This window comes from Temnothorax longispinosus, chromosome 5 (assembly GCF_030848805.1).
Source record: "Temnothorax longispinosus isolate EJ_2023e chromosome 5, Tlon_JGU_v1, whole genome shotgun sequence".
NCBI lineage: Eukaryota > Metazoa > Arthropoda > Insecta > Hymenoptera > Formicidae > Temnothorax > Temnothorax longispinosus.
This window is the reverse complement of record NC_092362.1, coordinates 10,777,206-10,802,160: the sequence shown is the minus strand read 5'-3', so window position 1 is coordinate 10,802,160 and position 24,955 is coordinate 10,777,206. Positions and strand designations below refer to the sequence as shown.

Genomic DNA, 24,955 nt, shown 5'->3' with positions numbered 1-24,955 from the left:
TCTTTCACGTAAGTCTGTCCAATTGCGACCTGGTATAAATATATCGTCTAGATAATATAATATCACCCGTTTTCGTAGTAGTCCTACTGACTTATCCATCGTTTTAGTGAAATACGCAGGCCCATTTAACAACCCAAAAATCATTCGCGTACACTCTACAGTTTCGTCTGGCGTAATGATCGCAGTTTTTGGCATTGCTTCCTCGGTCAACGGAACTTGTAAATACCCATGCGCTAGATCTAAAGTAATAAAAAGTTTACAATCTCTAACTTGTTCTAAGTGATCATCCGGATTAGGCATAGGAAAAGGCACTCGTACAGTTTGTCGGTTAAGTTTACGGAAATCTACAACAAGACGTGATTCACCATTTTTCTTACGTACCAATAATACAGGACTCGCGTAAGGGGAATCTGTGTCCCGCACTATTCCCGCTTCGTGCCACTCTCGAATAATTCGACTTATTCCCTCTCGCTCAGAATTGCTAGCTCGGTATGGTTTTGACACTACCGGTTTACTACCTGGTATTTCTTTAATGTCCATAACAATGTTCGTCGCTAAACCTAACTCTGACAAATTCATTGCAACGCAGTCACGGTACTCGTTCATTATGGAGACCAATTCTTCTATCACTTCTTTCGGTTGATCTTCACCGATGATCAAATCTTGGCGTGTGATGGGTTTCTTCGCCGTCCCTCTCGGAATCGTTGGCAAACGTGAAACGTCGCCTCGTTCAACACATTGTCCCTTGGTCACGGTCTTAGGAGTAACTCCCATGTTCAATACCGCGAACTCATAATGTTTGTTATCTGATATTGTGTCAATAAGTTGCATCGAAGACGGTGCTATGACGTCAGTCGGTACAATAGCGTCCATCGTCGTACTCGCGGTCTCACTCGGTTCGATAACGGTCAGATATGCGTCCTCCCGTTTCGTGAAGGTTAATTCGTCACCGCTTTTTCGATATTCAACATACGGTTGTTCGGTAAACGAACGTCCAATAATCGCGTCATAACTCTGCGTGTCATCCGGCACTACTCGCACTAGTATGTCCGGTACTACCACATTGTCAACGTCTATTTCAGCTCGCACAAGTCCCGGCAATGTCACCACGTAATGTGCCGGTCCAAACCCTTTCAGATCGGACTGCACCGGTATCACTTCGAACCGCTCGATTAAAACTCTCGTCGCCTTCACTGTACAATCTGAGCTACCCGGATCAATCAAAGCTCGCATTTGTCGTCCATTGATTTTCACTAACTTTATATATTTACCGATTGTATTATTACTCGCTTCGTTTATCGTGTTCACTTCCGCTTTACTCGTCGGCTTAACGTCAGGGTAATGACGTTGCGTATGTCCCTTCTTCTTACACTGTTTGCATATTAACTCGCGTGGCTCTTCTGGGCAGTCACGTGCGATATGTCTGAACGCTTTGCAATTATAGCATTTCGGCTGTCCCTCGTCATTCGTCACTGGAGGACGTTTATCCGGATTGGCCGTTGTAGAAGGGCTCGTAGACGGTCCCTGCTTACTCTCCTTACTCGTACTTGTTATCTTCGATGTCGAAGTTCCCTGCTGCTTCGGTTTTCCTGGATCCTTACCGGCTCGTATTCTCGTGGTGCGTTGAGTCAACACCCGTTCGTTAGCTATTATGTCGTGTAATAAATCATCTAACGAGAGATGATTTCTCGCCATTAAGGAGATGCACAACTCCTTTGACCACAATCCATCGAGCACTTGTTCTTTAATGTCACGAAACTCGAGCCTCAAGTCAACACATAATTTTGTCTTCGCATGAAAGTAGGCACTCAACGATTCGTCTTTTTGCTGCACTCTTTTGATCATTCTCTGCCATCGATCAGACGTACTTTCCGGTATCACAAACGTAGCCTTAAACGCTAACTTAAAGGCTTCCCAGTTTACTAGAGTCGAAGCGCGTGCGCGATACCAATCGCGTGCTCCTCCTCGCAAGTGCATGCGCGCCGTTTTCAACGCAAAGTTCTCCGGCCATTTATGAATTTTCCGCATACTCTCGATATTATTTATCCAATCCTTGGGTCGCACACCTTTACCATCGCCCGTAAAGTTTTCAATGTTCTTACTCAAGTCTGGTATCACATGATATAACGGCACTTCGCTACGCGGCACTTCATTACGCGGTTGCTCATTACGCGATTGTTCATTTAGAAGCGCACGTGCGAGCAGTCGAACCAACATGGTTTCCGTGCTCTCTCCTTCCTCACGTCTGATGGTACGCAGCGCGTTGTCTAATACCGATCGTGACGTGGATGGCGCCGCCGCACCTAATGCCGCACCGTCGATATCGTGGGTTTCATCGACAGTTACCATGTCCTGATAGTCGTCGTTCGACTCACTTGTATACGATCGTTGCGTACTCTCCACTACCACTTCCGGAAACAATCCTGCGTTCCCGCCAACACCACGGTCCTCCCGCGCTTTTCGACGCCCGTCGCCGCCATCTTGGTCCCGCGGCCGCATCGTATTTTCTAGATCTTCCCATCGAGATGTTTCGTCTCCGCTATCGTCCGAATCTCGTTTCGTTGCCATCGTTCACTAATCACCGAATTTTTCGAAAACAATCCCACTTCTGAATGTTAACTGTCTTGTACTATTGACTCGCGGTATCTCAACTCGGTCTTGAAACTTTGTCGCGGATGGTTCGTCGGTGGCTCGTAGGAGTTCTCGATTCGGAGATTAATAATCACACGAGGGGTCGGTTTTCCATTTTTGTCTTTAATTAAATCACGCTGAATACACTTATTGGAAATACACTCGTTTCGGGCCTCTGCCCTACGCTCTTAGTTCGCGCTCGCTCGTTAATCTCGCGTTACTCTCTCGTCTTTCACGCACCTTCTACCTTCCTAACTCTCTGACTCTCTCTAACTCACTGACTCTCTTACACACACACACGCTTACCAACGCTCACGCTCTAGTGCCATCTCGGCTCACTCCTTCGCTCGCTCATTGGTTGTCGCCATTACTCCCTATAACGCTCCGTCTCATCGTCTCATTCGCTCGCTTACAATCGCTATCGTTATCAAATCTATTTCGATACTCTAAACATTTGAAACAATTTTTGATATACACTGCTCAAAAAAATTAGGGGATCACTTTTTCTCAGTAAAGTGCCTATTTTTGCCACAAACAGCGAATTAACGTAAAAAATTTTAAAAGGATTTTACAGGACAAACTCTCTACTATAAGGTGCTTTTGTTTAATTTTTACTCAGGTTAATACTCAAGACGTGATCAGCTTTGAATAAGGACGTATTTAAGATATCCAAAATCTTAGAATGCAGTCTTCCGCCTAACAAAAAAATTAGCGAATATAATCATTGATACTATCTCAAAGTACGGACTTTGCCCTTTTAAATGAAAAAAAGCTGCCCTATGCTGATTATTTAGCGAGATATATCAATTTAAAGTAACCCCTGTTTTTTTATGATTCTAGCACGATACCGGCTTTTGCGTAATGTGATGTGCATCACGGGAAGGTTGTTTGGTCGGATTTTGCACATCATGTATGTATGTGTATGTGTATGGAATGTATGTACATGTGTTTGTGTACATGTAGAGTTTTTTATTTTGTTATTTTTATTTATTTATAATTTTTTTTAATAAGAAGAGTGTTATCACCTCTTCGCCATATTACGTCGCTCAATCTTAATCTCATATTGATGCATTTTTTTTTACATCAAATTGAGAAATTTTATTCCAAATTTGACGCAGTGCCTCTTCAATCTGATGTAAAAAAATGTATCAATATGAAATCAAGATTGCGCGAGGTGATACGGCGAAAAGGTGGCAACACTTCTTACTAAAAAAAACCTCTATGCACACATATACATGTACACTCCATACACATACACATACATACATGATGTGCAAAATCCGATCAAGCAACCTCCCCGTGGTGCACATCAGGTCATGCAAATGCTGGCGGTGAAATCGCGCTGAAATAATAAAAAATAGAGATTACTTTGAATTGCGATATTTCGCTAAATAATCGGCGTAGGACAGGTTTGGTTTTTTTTCCATTTGAAAAGGCAGAGTCCGTACTTTGGTATCAATAATGATTATGTTCGTCAGTTTTTTTTTGGCGTTAGGCGGTGGAAGACTGCAAATTTCAAGATTTTGGATATTTCAAATACATCCTTATTCAAAGTTGACCACGCTCTTGAGTACTAACCTGAGTAAAAATTAAACATAAGCACTTTATAGTAGACAGTTTGCCCTGTAAAACCATTATTTAAACTTTTTTACGTTAATTATTTATCGCTGAGTAATAATTACAGTTTAAAAATTGGGCAAAAGTTTAAGAGAAAAGTAATTCCCTAATTTTTTTTAACAGTGTATATTGTATACTAAAAGTTGTAGTTTAAATATCGAAGAAGCTCATATTTAAATGATCATTATGATCAAAAGAAGAAAAATTTTGCATCGGATAGTATACAGTAGTTATTAAACCAGATTACAAACCGTCCGCACCGTATAAACCTAGTCTAGGACTCTAATTGTGTGCTTTTGGTATCAAAGTAATTTTAATTTTTGCACTTGCTAAGGGGCTTTCTTCGTAAGACAAAGAGTCTTTCTATAACTCTTATAAAATTGCAAAACTGGATAAATTAATCACGTATGCTAAATGCTTTTTTTATGTATTATATCAAAGTAATTTCTATTTTTGTTGCGGATATAATCCTTAAAAAACATCCCTTCTAAAGCAAAAACGGCAAGTGTCATTAAGGATTGTAACACGAACTTGATTGTAATCTAATCAACTTTCTATCGAAATAATTATTTTTTGGCTAAACGAAAGAAAAGCAAAAAATTTTTCAAACGAATCAAGAAAACAACAGTTACATAACTATTGTTATATTTGCATTATGTTATGAGGTTAACAATAACATGGTTTTCTAAAAATATTGGTATGTACATTCACAGAATTTATGTTAAAGTTATTTAAAAATTAATAACTTTTTTTTAAACAATTTGCATAAATTTTTGAAAAATAATTTATTTAAGTGAATTGAAAAGAGTTATAACTAAAAATAAATTAATTAATTTTTAGTTACCTGTATTTTATACTATTACTATCTGTATACTATTTTATTTTGTTATTCTTTTTTCAGGAGACTCGGCATTACTCGATGAATTTAAACAAGGGGTGTCAGCAGGACCCATTAAATTTGAATGTGAACGTGAAAGATAACGACTTCGCAAATCACTATAGCGAAATAGATAAGGTCAGCCCATGTGGATCGAATTGGTCTACCTGGCCGGAGGATCTGCGAAATACTTCCACCTCGCAGACGTATGTTAATGTTTCTAACAGTAGACCCACATCGTCGTTCGCTATTCCAACTCCACCGCCTCCTCCTCTTCCTCCTTCCCTTGGCCCGAACGTGAGTCCGCCGAAGCCTAAGTCCAATTGCGAGCTCGCGCAGAGCATGAATGAGCTGTCTTTGAATGTTAATTCCGATCATCAAGAAGTTGCCGCTGTTGTCAAGAAACTGGATCCGCTTTTTTTGGCCGAGTTGGAGAAGCATTTGGGCGAGAAGGAAGCAACGAAGAACATGAACGCTAGCAACGATAAACGCCAACAGCCGGGAATTGTTTCCGGGAATTATTTGAACTGCTCATCGTTAGAGAAGCTGCAACAGAATACGTCTACTCAGCAGCAAATTTCAACGATGGAAGATGCTGCTAGGCCTTTGTCAATCATTCCGGCATTGAAGCCACCACCACAGGGAAAACCGAGATCGCCAGTTGCGACAATGGATCGAGCAAACGCTTCATCAACGCCACCTAGCAAAGTGCAGAACTCCTGGCAGCTGAAGAGCATAAATGTTCAAAGACCGCGACTCCATAATGACCAATCTGTGTCAGAATTGGCCACTGAGGCTATAGTGAACCAAATTTGGCAGCAAACACAAACTCTATCCCAACAGCCAAATGTTTGTCTGGTCAGTTCGGCTGCTAACCAGATGTTAATGTCCGACTCGGTGTCCCAAGCGAGCGTTAATAATCAGGTTCAAGAAATCACTGGCAATGCTTCCGGTAGTGATATAAACGATCAAAATCAGTATGGTTCTTGCAATGTTACCAAGGCTACTTTTATACAGACACAAGATTGTGTGTCAAATCAGAATTATCCTCAAAACATGTTGCACGTCAATCAGGATAATATCAATCTGCTTGAAGGACCCTCCGATAATATTACCGACAACATGAACGAGACTCAACACGGACCTTGCAATGTCGCCAAGACCGCGTTTAACCAAATACAAGTCTGTTCGTCAAACAACCAAAGTTATCTTCAAAATTCATTGGGCGTTGACCAAGATGTCAATTTGCGACAAACTGTCATTAGTAGCATCTCTAATGCCAGGAATTATCCTCAGTGCGATGCAGCCAATGTTTCTAAAGTGAATCAAACCCAGGCTTGCTCGTTAACTGATGGGAGTCAGAATTATCTTCATAATATCGGTTTTAATCTACTTCAAACGACTGCCAATCATGTTTCCGACAAGAGCGTGAGCGAATTCTCCCAGCACGGACATTGCAATATTTCCAAGGCTGCTTCCAATCAGGCGCAGATCTATTCGTCATCAAGTCAAAATTACTTATCGAGCGTGGTGCCAATTCCTCATCTGGGTGATCTTGCGTTGCCCCAAACCTGTCTTCAAAACGTGCCAATATTGTCCAGCTCAAGTAACACTCACGGAATCACTCATATACAGAACGATTTGCAGCAATCCCAACATTTAAAGCCCGCTACATTTTTATCTGAACAAGTATATGCTGAATTAAAACAAACGGTATGTAATATTTTAAATAAAAATTTTACAGAGTTTTACAGAAGAGAAATATAATATTTGCTACAAGTTTTTTGTTATTAACAAGAAGGACGCCGCATGATTCATATGAAAAAAAGTTTTCGATCAATTTGCTTAAATTTTTAATATTGTAATTTTTGTGTTTCTTATATGAAAAGTTTGCAATTTTATCAACTTTCTATGATTAGTTTCTGAATTATTGGAATTTGAAAGTCTCCTTCACAAAAATGGTTCGTATATTTGCACTTGTGTGTGCTTGCTCGCATATATATATATATATATATATATATATATATATATATATATATATATAATATACATATATGCATTTGTACAGATTATATGACTGTATATTCTTTTAAAAAAATTATATTTTTGTTTAAAAAAACACAGGTGTGATGTTAATTAGAAAAAACATATTGTAAAAATTTTGTCATATTTTTTATTAGAACTTTGAAATTTTTTTAAATAGATTTCTTGATAAATGTACATATAACAGAGACATTTTAGATGTCGAAATTGAATGTTTTTGTTCTTTGGTACACAATAATAATGATGATAATGTAAAAATAATAACGCTTACCAAGTTTATTTTTAACAAACTTTAGGATTTAAAATATAAAAATTAATAAATCTTATAATTGTAATTATTTTACAGGTTCCTAATCTAGAGCAGCTGTCTCAGAATGAATTTAATACACTTTACAATAAAACTGTTCGGCAGAACATTCTCCGAAATTACTATTCAAATAATCTGAGCAGCAAGCCCAGCCAAAATTATACTCAGGAAACTGCTAGCAGCCAACAGCAACAGAAGAGTATTACCGGCAAGAATCAGCCTACTCCAGGACACACTTGCGACTTTAGTCCTTATCTGAAACAGCCACCGATTTATAACCCTCCTCCTCCTCCTCCTTCTACGACCCAGAGTCCATTTAAATCTGGCCAAAACGGTTACGTGCAGAGTCATTATCCCGCAGCCAAATGCAACTTAAGTGGACCCTGTAATCTACTGCAAGCTGAAGCTTCTACATCAACTAAAAATGCATCGGCGACATTGAATGACTTTGTTGCTGCCAAGACGAATCTATTGCAGGTTAATCTGCACTCAGTCGGCACTAGTCCACCGCTCACCGCAGCTTCTCAGCAATTGGTGATGTCACTGAGCGATGAGTTTAGAGCGAGCAAAGTCATGAAAGTGCAGAAAGACACCGTGGATGCGTCGCAACAAGAAGTATTAGCCGCGCTGCAGGCAACCGGTTGGGATACGAATCAAGCCGCCAAGCAAATTGCGAAGGACAGGCAGGCCAAACTGGAGAGTCTCATGAGGTATGTATCTCGAAAGTTTTCTGTAAATTGATTTATCTTCGTGAGGATATTTGCACTAACCAATCAAAAACATATATATACAGGGTGTATCAGAGCGTTCGTATCAGGCATTTTTTAAAAGAAAACTACGCATTTTCAAGAAAAGTGTTTTATACAAAGTTGTAGGATTTAAAAAGATCTATTTACTGATCTTATCAGTGTGATTTTAGGTGTCGTCGCCAAGGTCAGGATAAGGTCACTTCAAATTTTTTAAATGCGACCCCCTATGTTGTAGTATATTGTTTGAAAGGACATAAAATAAGAAAAATTTTGGCGCGAACCAGAGGTCGATATGTTGACGCGTTCGGGAGTTATTTAAGATCAAAAATTGGCTTTTTCGAACTTTGACTCTAAATAACTCTCGAACAGATCAACGTATCGACCTCTGGTTTGGGCCAAAATTGTTCTTATTTTTTGTTCTTTTAAACGATATACTACAATATGGGGAATTCCATTTAAAAAATTTGAGGTGACCTTGTCCTGCCCTTGGCGACGCCACCCAAGACCACACTGATAAGATCAGTAAATATATATTTTAAAACAGAATAATAAATTTCTTTTGCCAGTATAGAATAACAATTCAAGTAATTTCTTTAAAGCGACCGTAACTGGCAATATATAACGTCTTTGCGATATGAACATTGAAAAACTGTGAGCCAACTTAGTTTGTCGGATTCACACAGCACTTTTTTTTTATCAATCATCGAATTCATATCGGAAAGACGTTATATATTAATAAATTTTATTTTAGGGGGGGAAAGTTTAATTAAAGATAAAGAAAATATTTATTTGAAAGAAAAGTATCGATATTATGGACAGCTAGGTGCAATTAGAAATGGCAGTGCTCAATTTAAAGTTAACTTTGTTTGTGATATATTCTACTTTTGGTAAAAATTTATTTATTCTTATTGAATCGAAATGAAATATTTCTTATTACAATGTTAAAAGAATTTAAAAAAGTATACTATGCATTATGTTGCATAAAATCTGTTTAAGAACTGAAAGTTCAATAAAAAATGCTAGTGAAAACATTGAATCATAGGATTATAAAAGAGTTAAAAGTTATAAAATATAGAAATGATTACAAGATTATATAAAAGATTATACACAAAAGTTTTCAGAAATAGAAAAGGGTTAAAAGTTATAAGATATTTAAAGAAAGTTATTAACCTTTAGAGGGCGGGGGTGGTCGAAATATCGACCATCCAAATAACACAAACTATTTGATGTTTTTAGGCAAAATTTGGTGGGTTAAATAAGGGAAAAATAGTAAAAAAAAAAATTTTTTTCGCCCTCTAAAGGTTAGATATAGGAAGTCATTAGATATAGAATTATAAGATATAGAAAAAGTTAAAAGAATGAGTATATATTTATATTAATGTTAACATGTTAATGTGATAAAGTTTATTTTAAAAGTTGATATAAGATGATATATGTGTTTAACATTTTAATAAACTAGGTACTTGCTATTACTCATTATGTGAAATAAAATAAAAAATATCAAAAATCCAACTGCCAAATTAAATTTTCGAGAGATAAAATCAAACATTTAAATTACGATCAACCTTACTTTTACAACCACAAACTGAACACTTAATTCTGCTCGTAGATTTACAACGCAGAGAAACTTTTGTTTAAACTATTTTTTATATTACTAGAACATTACAAGCGCGCGCTACGCGCGCGCCATTTAGCTTTTTTTCTATATCATTACACAAAACAATATTTGCAACGCTATTGCTCTTTAATAATAACACATTAAGAAAAATTTAACGGTATATACATAACAACATGACTTTCAAATGACTTTGTACAGAAAAATCTTTATTTTAATTAATTTCATGTTTTTTGCAACGATATAAATACACTTTGAATAATTAATTAAAAACATATAAAAATTAGATATGAATTTTCCGTAACATCTATTAATGCTCGTATAATGGTCTTACTTTTCATTATAGCCGTAATTAAAAACCTCAAAAAAATACGTACAATTTTTATATACAAAATTTTTAACATGCTTCTTATCTCTTTGATTACGAAAGTGAATTCTTAACTCTTCGGCCCCGCCTCTCTCTCTCTCTTTCTCTCTCTCTCTCTCTCTCTCTCGTTCTCTGTTTCTTTCTTTTTCTTTCTCTCTGTCTCTCTCGACTTTTCTTCTTTTTCTTTTAGTTGTCATCTTTAACTTTGTCATATCCAATCATGGAAAACGAAGAAATTACGAACACACACGCTATCACCATTTTCATCGGCGACGAATTACGCACAATATAAGTTTAATTATTATTTTAAGGCTTACCTCTTTTCCTCTCTCTTCTCTCTCTATCTATCTCTCTCTCTCTCTCTCTCTCTCCTCGCTCTCTCTCTCTCTCTCTCCTCTCTCTCTCCCTCCCTCCCTCCCTCCCTACTCCTCCCTCCCTCTCCTCCCTCCCTCCTCCCTCTTTCCTCCCCTCCCTCACTCCCTCTCTCCTTCCCTCCCTCCCTCCTCCTCCCTCCAATCTCTCTCTCTCTCCCTCCCTCTCTCTCTCTCTCTCTCCTCTCTCTCTCTCTCTCTCTCGCTTTCTTTCTTTCCCTCTGTTTTTCTGTCTCCTGCTGTCTCCTGTCTCCTCTTGTCCGTCATCTTTAACTTTATCATCACATCTAATCACGGAGAAAAATCATTACGAAGAAACATGTTATCACCAACTTAGGGCCAGTTCCACAAACGTCGGTTAACTCTTAACCTTAGGTTAACTTACTCTTTGTCTCTTTCTAATGTCCATTTCTGTCAACGCAGGTTAATTTTGATCTTGGTTTAACTTGCCTGTCATCTTTTCCTAGTTCTAAAAGTTAGAAAAAGATAGAAAGTAAGTTGAACCGAGATTAGATGTTAATCTACATTGGTAGAAATGGGCATAAGGGGGACGTTAGAAAGAAACAAAGGATAAGTTAACCTGGAGGTTAAGAGTTAACCGACGTTTGTGGAACTGGCCCTTAATCGTCGACGAGTTACACACCTGCCTCTCTATCTATTTTTCTCTCTTTTTCTCTTTCTTTCGCTGTCTCTTTCTTTACCTCTTGTTCATTATCTTTAATTATATATGCAATATCTAATCGCAAAGAATAACAAAATTACAAACAAACACGATATCATCATCTTCATCGTAGACAAATTGCACACAATATAAGTTTAATTATTATTTTAAGGCTTACTTTCTTCTTATTTTTTCTCTCCCCCCTCTCTCCCCCTCTCTACCCATCTTTCTCTCTCTTTCTCTCTGTTTCCTTTTTTTCTTTTTCTTTGTCTTTCTAGACTTTTCTTTTTTTCCTTTCGTTTGTCATCTTTATCTTTGTCATATCTAATCACGGAGAACAAAAAAATTGCTAACACACACAATTACTATCACCATCTTTATCGTCGACGATTTACGCACAATATAAGTTTAATTATTTTTTTAAAACTTATTTCCTTCTCTTTTCCTCCATCTTTCTCTCTTTTTTTCTTTGTCTCGTTCTTTTTCTCTTGTTCATCATCTTTAACTTTGTAATATCCAATCACAAAGAATGAAAAAATTATGAACAAACACGTTATCATCTTCATTGTAAATGAGTTACGCACAATATAAGTTTAATTATTAGTTTAAGGTTTACCTCTCACTTTTTCTCCCTCTCTCCTTCTCTTTCTTTCTCTTTTTTGACACTTTTCAATTTGCACACACTGTCTGCACTGAGCGCACACGTGCGTATAGGTATATGCAGCCTCTTTACAATATTCTCAAACGTTATCAGGTTTCAAGATAACAACCGTTCACAGACACGCGCTGCGCGGCGCGGCAATCAATCAAGATAACCAATCAGCATCGCGGTAAAAAGGCAACAATAAATTCGACTATCGACTTAACACGCCTTTTTTAAGAGTGGAAAAATCTTTTTTTGTTTCAATAATATTCGCTTAAGAATGTAAAAACTGGTTATTTTCAAGGGAGTGTTTACACCCCTAAAACCATTTTTTAACCTCAATAAAAAATTATTTTGTTATTAGGTCCTACTATTCTATTATTATGCAAAGTTTTAGATTTTTTGAATTTTTGAATTGCCGAATGTCCTTTCAGTTTTTCATGTGGATTATGCGATTTTTTACATCAATCGAACACCTTGTATATGTTTTTGATTGACCTTTTATACACACAGGGTGTCTCATGGCTCGAAGTCCATACATTAAGAGTGTGTTATTGAAGTCATTTAGAGTTTAAATTGTTTAATAAACGTATGTCCGTAAATGCTTCCTAACAGAACTACAACCATTGAAAGTTGATGTAAATATTTGAAAAGAAAAGAAAAAAGATATTTAATTTAACTTGTTCATTTACAAATGTATTACAAATTTTGTTCAAAATTATCTCCTGCAGATTCAATACAAAGTCTTGCTAAATGTTTCAAATATTTACATGAATTTTCAATGGTTATATAGTTCTGTTAGGAAATATTTATGGGCATATATTTATTAAACAATTTCAACTCTAAATGACTTTAATAACACCCTTAATTTATGGACCTAGAGTTCTGAAACATCCTGTATAATACATGTGCTTGCACGCGCGCGCATGTGTGCGTGTGTTTTTGACCGCAAAATATGGCATAACTACGAACGAAAGCCATCAGCATTCGTTGTGTAGGATATATAACACAAAATTCGCACAATTTTTGAAACACTTGCAATAATGCAATGAAGAAAGAAGAAACTGCAGTTTCGTACATGTACGCAACGATTTTATCTATATACAGGGTGTTTCCTAAGTAATGTCGAAAATTCCTTGGACATTACTTTTTTCTTTAAAACTGTCCAAGAAATGATTTCTTGGACAATTTTAAAAGAAAAAGTTTCTATAAACAAAGTTTTATTTTTCTGTAACTTTGAAGTTCCATAACCTGCAGGAGAGCATTTCTGGACCCATGTTCTTAGGAACTTTTTTCTTTAAAATCGGGTAATTATGCAGTATAGGGGACCACCCTCCGATGATCTTGACCTTGACATATGTTGTCAAGATCACTCTTATGAGTAACATTTAGAAGGTTTTAGCCCTCGGTCATTGTTTGTTAAAAAAAAATTAATGAAAGAGTTTGAAAAGATTTGTCAGTTTGTGTCAGTGCTAAAGGAAGTTATTTGCTGGCATGTGTATATAGACAGTACACATGTAGGCGGGAGTGGACCTCGATTTGCGTGGAAAGTTAAAAACCCATTTTTTCTTCTTTTCTTGCTTTATGTGGAAATTCTTAATATCTGTAACAGAAACAATTTGTTAAAGCAGAGAATAGTTAGTATATTGAAAAGTATATATACAATTTTATAATTTAAAAAGTATAAATACAAAGTATTCTTTGCTTTACCCAATTTTTCACGCGAAACGAGGTCTACCCCCACCCCCTGCCTGCGGGGGAGGGACGTAGTCCCTCTCCCGCCTATATGTGTACTGTCTATACACTGTCACGTCTTTTTATTCATTAATCGCGTACGAGGCGTAAGACAGATCAAAAGGGGAGGTAAGGAGAGAAGGATGACGGGCCTCTCCAATGGTCCCTCGCACGGTCCGATTTGAAAGAAAAACATTAATATTATGGACAGGTGCAATTAGGAATGGCAGTGCTCAATTTAAAGTCAACTTTGTTTGTGATATATTCTACTTTTGATAACAATTTGTTTATTAAAGGGTAATCGAAGAAATGAACTAAGGATAAATCAAAATAAAATATTTCTTACCACAATGTTAAAAGAATTTAAAAAAGTATACTATGGCATTATGTTGCGTGAAATCTGTTTAAGAACTAAAAGTTCAATAAAAGATGCTAATGAAAACATTAAGTCATAGGATTATAAAAGAGTTAAAAGTTATAAGATATAGAAATGATTAAAGGTTATATAAAAGATTATATACAAAAGTTTTCAGAAAAGGGTTAAAAGTTATAAGACATAGAAAGTCATTAGATATAGAAAAAGTTAAAAGAATGAGTATATATTTATATTAATGTTAACATGTTAATGTGATACAGTTTATTTTAAAAGTTGATATAAAATGATACATGTGTTTAACATTTTAATAATGCTATTACTTATTAGGTGAAATAAAATAAAAAATCTAACTGCCAAATTAAATTTTTGAGAGATAAAATCGAACATTTAAATTACGATCAACCTTACTTTTACAACCGCGAACTGAACACTTAATTCTGCTCGTAAATTTACAATGCGGAGAAAATTCCATATTAATAAAAATACAAAGCCCAGTAACGCAAAGCCAGTATGACCGCACGTCAAGTGTACAATGCCACGAGCCCTGTTACCATTCACTGCTTTCACTTTCGACCACTAGATGTCATGGCGACGAATGTCAGATCCCAATAAGAGAGGAAAATACTTCAAAGTGATTCCAATCAAGAAGCAATTATACCGAACTCAAGATTAATCATTTTTGTATCGAAAAACTTGTTTTACTCGAGTTTTAAACATAATCTAATAAATATTAAAAGAGAAATTGCAGACTATGTAAATGGATGCATCAGTGACTGCCTGATTTAATTTTGGATATATCGATCAGTGATCGTCGTTTCGGTTCAATTAGTGGTATATTGTATTTTATAAAGAAATTACTCAATAATTGAATAAGTAAGTAAGCAAGTAATTTGAAGCCGTGGTCACAAATCGGCATAAAATCAGTATAAATCGATATAAAACACACGATGTGTCGGTTAACCCAGAGTGACAGCGTTGTCGCTAGAGTTTTCTCTCGAGCATACATCGAATATTTTTTCGTTTACTCGTACAAATGCAATGCATTTACACCCATCTAGAAGCGTATGGAGATGGGTATTAATTATGGTTTTTTTTTTTAAAGCAGCGAAATTTACTGCTATGACTAGTTTTCTTGAGCCTGTCACTGATGAATCCATACGTGTTTTGTTGCACCGCTCTATAACGTTCGCCTATATACTCAAAACAACCACCTTTCTCGGAACCCACGAATAGTACAGATCCTAAACTGATCCAAATTACCGACAATTGCAGGGAGAGCTCCAACTTTGAGTAGACTGCACAGAACTTAAAAAAATTTATACACAATTGAAATATGCACGAAAACACATCGCGCGAGTGTTGATTTCAAGACAAAAATCAAAAAAATTAAAAAAATACATTTTTGAGCTGTCACCTACCGTAAACGTTTGCTTAATACAGGAGTTGTACAGTTTGTATGTACAAAATAAGATACACTCGCCATTCGTATAATGTGAACAAAGAGTACCGTACATGAAAAACTAAAATTAATAACGTAACAAAAAAGTTTGAGCTTTTGCTACTATTTTGTGCAAAAGCACATGCAGGTTTATAGGATAAGCAGTATTGCGTGTAGCGAGAGATGGCGCAGCGATCGAACAAGGACAGATTACTATAGTTAAACAAGGACAGTTATAGCAGAGAGAAACCTGAGAGCGGCCACCGGGATCATTCCGTTCCAGCGGACGTATACTGACGCGCCGCCTGAGAAAGTGGACGTCAACTACGTCGTTACGCTCGGTAACGGTATACACACATGGTTCGTGTCCGGCTATGGTTCGTGTCCGAATTACTCAGATGGAGGGGATATGCCAGTCAGCTAACTCGGCACTCGGCAAGCTTCGAACGGGGAGAGAAGGGCAGACATACGATCTGCTGTCTCCTTCTCGCTTGAGCTGTGACGTAGCTGCTTAGCACGCGCCGGCTATGCCACGATGCCATGCATTTCGGGTATCGCTCCTCGCGTCTCGCCGAATGCTGAGTCTCGCGTTGGCAAATCGACGATGCGCTATACGTTACATTTACGTTTATATTTACAAATTTTAATTTTTATATTTATAAATAAATAAATAAATAAATATATGTATATGTATATATATATATATATATATATATATATATATATATATATATATATACATATATATATATATTTGAAATTTATAAATATAAAGATTGAAATTATAATTAATTAAAAAAATATTTATAAACATAAAAACTAAAATTCGTAAATGTAATGTATAGAAATCCCTGTTCTGGCAAATTTGCTCTTATATCAAAAAAAGGCTTACATTAAAAACCTTTACTTTAGCATAATAGTATTTAAATTTAATATTTAAATGCATAACAATAATTACATATTAACTATATCGAGAAAAAAAGTAGTTTATAATGTTCTTTTTACTCTTATTAAATTTATATTAGCTATTATGTCTGTGAAGTTGGCCTCCCTTTTTCAAAATTCGGAAATTTTTATTAGAGTTCTGGATTCCCCAGAAAGGGTTCTAGAGTTCTCTGTAGTTTTTAAAGAGAGTTTCGTCATTTAAAGTGGTGAAAACACCATTTTAAAAATGGGGGGGCTAACTTTACGGCGCCCCCCATTTTTGAAAAAATAAATTTTTTATGGTAGATTCAGAAAGATTTCGACGAGTACTAGAGTTCCCTATAGGTTTTATAACGCTCCGACCAATATTTCAAAAGTTACAGGCCCTCAAAGTACCGCACCTCGAAAATATTCTAAGTCCCGAGAGGTAATTTTTTTTTCAGAAATTGGCAGTTCTCGCTGGAGTTCTGGTGGCCCCCGAGGAGTTCTATCGAAAACTATTAGGGTCCAAAGCGCTCCGACCAATATTTCAAAAGTTACAGGCCCTCAAAGTACCGCACCTCGAAAATATTCTAAGCCCCGAGGAGTAATTTTTTTTTCGGAAATCGGCAGTTCTCGCTGGAGTTCTGGTGGCCCCCCGAGGAGTTCTATCGAAAACTATTAGGGTCCGAAGCGCTCCGACCAATGTTTCAAAAGTTACAGCCCTTCAAAGTACCGCGCCTAAAATTAAAAAATTATTTTACCGGAGTTCTCGCGGGAGTTCTGGTGGCCCCCCGAGGAGTTCTATCGAAAACTATAAGGGTCCGAAACGCTCTGACCAATATTTCAAAAGTTACAGCTTCTCAAAGTACCGCAACTCGAAAATAATCTAAGTCCCGAGGGCTAATTTTTTTAAATTGGTCGAAGCGCTTTGAACCTTAATAGTTTTCGATAAAACTCCTCGGGGAGCCACCAGAACTCCCGCAAGAACTCCGGTAAAATAATTTTTTAATTTTGGGCGCGATACTTTGAAGGGCTGTAACTTTTGAAATATTGGTCGGAGCGCTTCGGACCCTAATAGTTTTCGATAGAACTCCTCGGGGGGCTACCAGAACTCCCGCGAAAACTGCCGATTTCGGAAAAAAAATTAACCCTCGGGACTTAGAATATTTTCGAGTTGCGGTACTTTGAGGGGCTCTAACTTTTGAAATATTGGTCGGAGCGTTTCGGACCTTTATAGTTTTCGATGGAATTTCTCGGGGGGCCACCAGAACTCCCGCGAGAACTCCGGTAAAATAATTTTTTAATTTTAGGCGTGGTACTTTGAGGGGCTGTAACTTTTGAAATATTGATCGGAGCGTTTCGGACCTTTATAGTTTTCGATAGAATTCCTCGGGGGGCCACCAGAACTCCCGCGAGAACTTCGGTAAAATAATTTTTTAATTTTAGGCGCGGTACTTTGAAGGGCTGTAACTTTTGAAATATTGGTCGGAGCGCTTTGGACCCTAATAGTTTTCGATAGAACTCCTCGGGGGCCACCAGAACTCCAGCGAGAACTGCCAATTTCTGAAAAAAAAATTACCTCTCGGGACTTAGAATATTTTCGAGGTGCGGTACTTTGAGGGCCTGTAACTTTTGAAATATTGGTCGGAGCGTTATAAAACCTATAGGGAACTCTAGTACTCGTCGAAATCTTTCTGAATCTACCATAAAAAATTGATTTAAAAAAAAGTGGAAATTTTTTGTTTAACTTTGACATTGATTTTTGGGCTTATTTGAACGGAACTCTTTTTAAAACCTATAGGGAACTCTAGAACTCATCGAAATCTATCCGGAACTACCATAAAAAATTTATTTTTTCAAAAATGGGGGGGCGCCGTGAAGTTAGCCCCCTTATTTTTAAAATGGTGTTTTCACCACTTTAAATGACGGAACTCTCTTTAAAAACTACAGAGAACTCTAGAACTCTTTCTGGGGAATCCAGAACTCTAATAAAAATTTCCGAATTTTGAAAAAAGGGGGCCAACTTCACAGACATTTAGCTATTAATGTTTATAAGCGGCCAGGAGCAACAACAGAGAGATATTGAATTAAAATAAAAACAATTTCTTAAATAAACAATACACATGCTTAACGTTTCGACTGTACTTAGTCTTCTTCGGAACGGATTACTACGATAGAAGAAGATAAATATAAAAAAACATGATAATTAATGTTCAAGTTTACATACAAAAACATTAAACATTAGTCTAGACTAAAACATTAAACAATCATCTAATAATATAAACAAAGTAAACAATAATCTAATTAAATCACAAATATAAAAACGCCGGAATAATCGAATAAAACCATAACAAGATAAATTTATATTTATATTGAGAAGTGGTAAAATCTCTTCTGTCAGGAAGAGAATGTAAAGAATTATTAGCGGAGGTATTCTGATTCAAAAGATCTTTAAAATATATATTTTTCAGGAACTTTTTATAGGGAAACGAAGAAAGTGAATAACGTTAAACTTTGCATGTTCTGTTCACCTTATTTTAAAAATTTATTTTTATTTTTTAAGTAACAAAAATGCTCTTCTTTTCTGTTATATCCAAGTCACCATAAATGACAGACGGTGTAAATAATTCTAGCTGTTCTAGGTATCTGAAACGCAAAAAGCTAAAATTTTCTTATTCAGAAGAAGTATATGTGGCTATAGTCTGAACTAGAACTAAACCAATATTTCCATTCTAGGTTCTAGGCGGCTTTTTTATCAAAAATATTATTAATCAATACTAAATAAACTATTTACGATCTGACCTTAGATTTTATAGTAGCCTAATAATATATTTTGTATACTATATTTACATATTTTTCCAACTTTAATCAACTACGCGCCGACTAACTTGTCAGACTTACAACACAGCTCCTATTGGATTAATAAAATCCCCTCACACCCCTCTAATTAAATCGATTTAAATAATAGTAAAGAATTTACTACTCCAACAGGAGCTGTGTTGTAAGTCTGACAAGTTAGTCAGCGCGCAATTTATTAAGATTGGAAAAAATATACGTGTAATTATACATAAAAAACATTATTAGGCTATTAAGATCCAAGCTCGGATCGTACACGGCTTATTTAATATTGATTGATTGTATAACGGTCATAAAACGGTCTTATTTCTCTTATATTATTAAAAATCAGAATAATAAATTTATTTCGCCAGTGAATAGAATAACAGTTAAAGCAGCTTAAATCGACAGGTGTCAGAAACGTAAAAACCAAAAATTTTCTTATTCAGAATAAGTGATATGGGTTAATTATCGTCTGAAGTAGAATAAACATTTTCTTTTAATAAAATACTAATAAAATTTTGAAAAAAGTTATAATATTTTAAATAAAAAAACCGCTCAGAATGGAAATATTGATTTAGTTCTAGTTCAGACGATAGCCATACTTTTCCTGCAGAATAAGAAAATTTTAGCTTTTTGCGTTTCAGATACCTAAAACAGCTGGAATTATTTACATCGTCTGTCATTTATAGTGACCAGGATATAACAGAAAAAAGAGCATTTTTGTTACTTAAAAAATAAAAATAAATTTTTAAAATAAAGTGAAGAAAACATGCAAAGTTTAACGTTATTCACTTTCTTCGTTTCCCTATAAAACATTCCTGAAAAATATATATTTTAATGATCTTTTAAATTAAAATATCTCCGTTAATAATTCTTTATACATTCTCTTCCTAACGTGTGTGTGAAGCTATCGTCTCGTTTTGCAGAAACTCACAAATTATTGAGAGTTCTGGCTTCTTTCAAAAAACGCGTCAGTACAAACTGAGACGCTATGTTCACGCAGCGTCTAATTTTGTCCTACACAAGTTCCACCACTGTATCTCATCAGATTTTGCAAGATCTATAGTTCTATAACAGTTCTATAAAGAGTTCTGCCATATAAAAGCAAAAAAATTAATTATAAGGTACTAAAAAAAATTACAATGCATCGAGTATACCGGTTGAGACGCCAGTTGAAATCTCGGAGTCCCGGTTTATGTAAAATATTTTTCGAGTGGTTTTGAGCATATTGAAACATTTTCTAAAGAGTTCCGAGCGTTAGAATCTTTGTGTTATATTTAAAAAAATTAATATTAATCGAAAAGTAATCATGACAGAAGAAGATGAGACGCTGTGCGAAATCTCGGAGTTTTGGCTTATATAAAATATTTTTCGTATAGTTCTGAGCATACTAAAGCATTTTCTAAAGAGTTCCTGCCACTAGCTACGTTGTATATATATGTTTATTAACTTTAGCAAACACTAGCTACATTGTATAATTTTTAAATAAATTAATACCGCTCAAAAATCAGGAATTTATCGAAAATAAGGTGAGACGCTGGCCGTATTTCGGCAGTTCTGTGAGTTCTGCTATAATTCTCGTGTAGTTCTGAACGTATTCTAACGTTGTCCCATTTTATTCTGGCAATAAGCATTATTTATTCATTTTTTAAATAATTCTTATCGCTCGAGAAAGACCCTATTCTCGATAAATTCCTGACTTTCGTGCGTTATTAATTTATTTAAAAATTATACAACATTGCCAATGCCCGGTACTCTTTAGAAATTGTTTTAGTATGCTTAGAACTGTACGAAAAATATTTTATATAAGCCAGAACTCCGAGATTTTCTACAGCGTCTCACCCACATAGCCGTAAATGCGTCTTTCTTGGGCGATAAAAATTATTTAAAATATGAATAAATAATGCTTATCGTCAGAACTCTTTAGAAATAAACGTTAGAACACGTTCAAAACTATACGAGAATTATAATAGAACTCACTGTTACCCATGTGTATTGTTTATTTAAGAAAGTGTTTTTATTTTTATCCAATTATCCTTCTGTTGTTGCTCGTAATTTGGTCGCTTTTGAACATGCATAGGTAAAATAAATTTAATAAGAGTGCAAGAAATATTATAAACTACCATTTTTTTTTCAATATAGTTAATAATATAATTATTGGTATACATTTAAATATTAAATTTAAAATTTATTATGCAAAGTAAAGGTTTTTAATGTAAGACTTTTTTAGATAGAAAAGCATAGAACGGTGATTTCTATACATTACATTTACGAATTTTAGTTTTTATGTTTATAAATATTTATTTAATTAATTATATTTGCAATGTGTATATATTTATAAATTTCAAATATATATATATATATATATATTTATTTATTTATTTAATTATAAATATAAAAATTAAAATTTGTATACAAGCAAATGTAACGTATATAGCGGGTATAGCGTATCGTCGATTTGTCAACTCGAGACTCGGCACTCGGCGAGACACGAGACGCGATACCCGAAATGCGTGGCATCGTGGTATAGCCGGCAAGCCGGCCCGTGCAAAGCGGCAACGTCACAGCTCAAGAGAGACAGCAGATCGTATGTCTACCCTTCTCTCCCCGCTCGAAGCTTGCCGAGGGCCTAGTGTACACGGACAGAGGAAAGGCTTGCGCGACCAGCATATCCCCTCCATCTGAGTAGTTCGGACACGAACCATAGCATGGATACGAACCCATGTATCGTTACCCGAGTCCTCTCTGATCGTTACCGAGCGTAACGCCGTAGTTGACGTCCACTTTCTCAGAGGGCAGATTAGGACAGACGTCCCCCGAAGCCGGATGGCCGCTCTCAGGTTTTCTCTCATAGAGAAAACAGGATTAGAAATTTTGACATTACCGACATCGAGGAAGTTCGGCCTTCGCTATAGGATCCCCTTAAGGGGATCCTGCAGTGACTGGCGAACTTCCTCGATGTCGATAATGTCAACCTTTCTAATTTTGTTTTCCCTATATCTGTCTTTGTCTAACGAAATGACATCTGTCTTTTTTTCGATTGCTCGCCATCTCTCGCAAGATCCGGCAACTACTGTTGCTACTCTTCTTGTCATTTGCATCCGTATTTGCATTACTAAAATAATTTTTCGATGGATTTTTTTTTGTACGCATTGAATCTTACTTCTACTTGCACGATATTATTCCATGTTTTCCCAAGGGCAGATGATAAAAATTATGTATGTATAAACTGCAGAATTTTTGTTTTAAGCAAATATTGTCGTCAGGTGACAGCTGCGTATGTGCCCAAATAAGTAACATTTTTAATTTTTTGGCGTTTTTGATATAAAATCGCGTTTTCTGCCCTAGATTTTTGTGCGTACTTTAATTCTAGACCAAAAACTTGCAATTCTGTAAAGCCAATTAAAAGATCCATCGAAAAACGATAATGTCGGTAAATCATACGGCTGCAGGATCCCCTTAATTAAGGGGATCCTAAAGACGTTTGTATTACCAATCGAATTCTATATTTGTCCTTGTATAGACAATGATGATAGACAAGGATAGACATAGTTATAGGTTATAATTTCTTCGAAGCTCTCATTTTTATTCCAGGCTTTCAATCTCAATTTCAAAGATACGTTATTGTTTGTGCACGTCTTCTGAAGGGTGGGAACATTTCATTTCGTACATATTACTTATACAACTTAAGGGGATGCTAAAGTGACTCAATTACCGACAATTACAGTCAAAGGTCTAATTTTGAAACGGCTTTATAGATCGCAAAATCCTTTTACAGGAGTAAAGTATAGGTACTAATGAAGGGTGGGAATGTAAAATAATTAGTAATAATTGAAAAAAATTAAAAATGCTGTTACGTCATTTTCTAATATAAACAGTTGTATAAGTAATATGTACGAAATGAAATGTTCCCACCCTTCAGAAGACGTGCACAAACAATAACGTACCTTTGAAATTGAGATTGAAAGCCTGGAATAAAAATGAGACGTTCGAAGAAATTATAACCTATAACTATGTCTATCCTTGTCTATCATCATTGTCTATACAAGGACAGATATAGAATTTGGTCGGTAATACAAACGGCTTTAGGATCCCCTTAAGGGGATGCTGGAGTCGTCTGTTTTATCGACAAAATTACTATTTTTGTAGCCTTAGTCTTTCGTCACATTAATTTGATGGAATTGAAAATGCTTCTCCACGATTGCAGTACATATATCAATGATCCCAGGAAACTTTTTTTTTATATGGAAAATCAGAAATAATTACAGATTTACATATTTCCTTACCTACTTTTATCTCAATATGGCGTCTCAAGTTTTAGACGAGCTGTCAACTCATCATAACATGTATGTACTTTATATAACAGTTGCACAGTTTGTACGAACGTTGAAAACAAGTGCCCTGGGATTGAAATACGTGAAAGAACATTGTCGAATCCTCTAAATCGAGATTAGAAGTGTAATATAACAGTATAGTTTATACTACGATTTGTGCGTATGTGTGTGTACCATAACCTTGTCTATCCTTGTTTATATCCTTGGCTATACAAGGACAGATATACGCCGGTATAATAACATAGAAAACAATCGAAATTATCGACATCGCGCGAGTTCCGCCCTTGGTATAACATCCCCTTAATCGTTTACTGATAGTTTTGCGCACTAATAGTTCTCCAACGCTTGTTTTTGACGACGTAACAAAACTGTGACGGTGTCGTGCCAAACGTCAGATATACTATCGTCATCAGTAAACATGCGTTTGATCTGTCACTGGTACCGACACGACCGCCTCATTTCTCATTTTCAGAGTATTTGTTAGTCAAATATCACTAAAACCATATATCAAATCGTGGCTTATTAATCGCAAAACATGATGAATGTGCTTTTTGAAGGTGAATTACTTAAAACTTCTGACTAGTTTAATAAAAGTCCGCGAGTGATCACAGATATGATCAGGGTCACAACAAATAGGTGCGTTTATCTTAGCGGAAATTGAAAATTAATCGGAGTAGAATGATTGAATAACGGAAATTAAATAATTATTTTGAATCAAGTAATTGCACTCAAGAAATAGCAGAACTACATAGTTGAATTAAAGAGGAAATCGAATATAAGAGTTAACAAAAATCTATAAGAAATTGCATTGAACGTGGATCGAATACTAGCGGTGAACGTAAGAGAGAAAACATCAATTACGAAGTCTATTAATGACATATTACGTGGAAGTAAACGCAAAATAATAGTAGTAAAAAGCATTAAACAGAAATTAGAATTACATGTAAGAGAACTGAAAGTGAAATACAATCGAATATGAGATCATTGCTGCGCCACGCTCGGGGCGCAAGGATTCGACGTCCGAAACCGCGATTACGCGAATTGTTCTGCCGCTGCGGTATGCGACGCTGGAAGAAGACGCAGTGACTCTAAACACAACAAAATATAGTACGACTATTAACACGAAAGTATGACACGCGCGATAACAGTTAAGACGACGCAAATTACAGTGCGCGATAACACTAAATAGAACGCACAATAATAAACGTAATATAGCTCGCGATGACACTTAATATAACGCGGGATATAGCAATTACACCAAATACAACGCAAAATAGGGAACGCGAACACGAAAGCGAACACGAGTACACCGCACGACACTAATGGCGGATATACGATTCCCGTACTTCGGCCGCTGCCGAAGGCTCGCCTCGCCTGCGTCCACTCACGGTCGCGATCTCCAGGAGCCTGTGGTAACCGATGATCCTTTTTGCGAACTCCCCTCGACG

The 24,955-nt window shown here is 36.1% G+C and overlaps 1 protein-coding gene across 3 annotated transcripts in view; it reads left to right on the top strand.

The window, feature by feature from the left end:
* Ack (activated Cdc42 kinase) overlaps positions 1 to 24,955 on the top strand; it is a 68,963-nt gene that overhangs the window by 31,413 nt on the left and 12,595 nt on the right. For all 3 annotated transcript variants that reach the window (XM_071777368.1, XM_071777369.1, XM_071777371.1), the window contains 2 exons: positions 5,150 to 6,838; positions 7,515 to 8,185. In XM_071777368.1, coding sequence (XP_071633469.1) covers positions 5,150 to 6,838; positions 7,515 to 8,185 — 2,360 coding nt within the window. The remainder of the gene's footprint in view (positions 1 to 5,149; positions 6,839 to 7,514; positions 8,186 to 24,955) is intronic.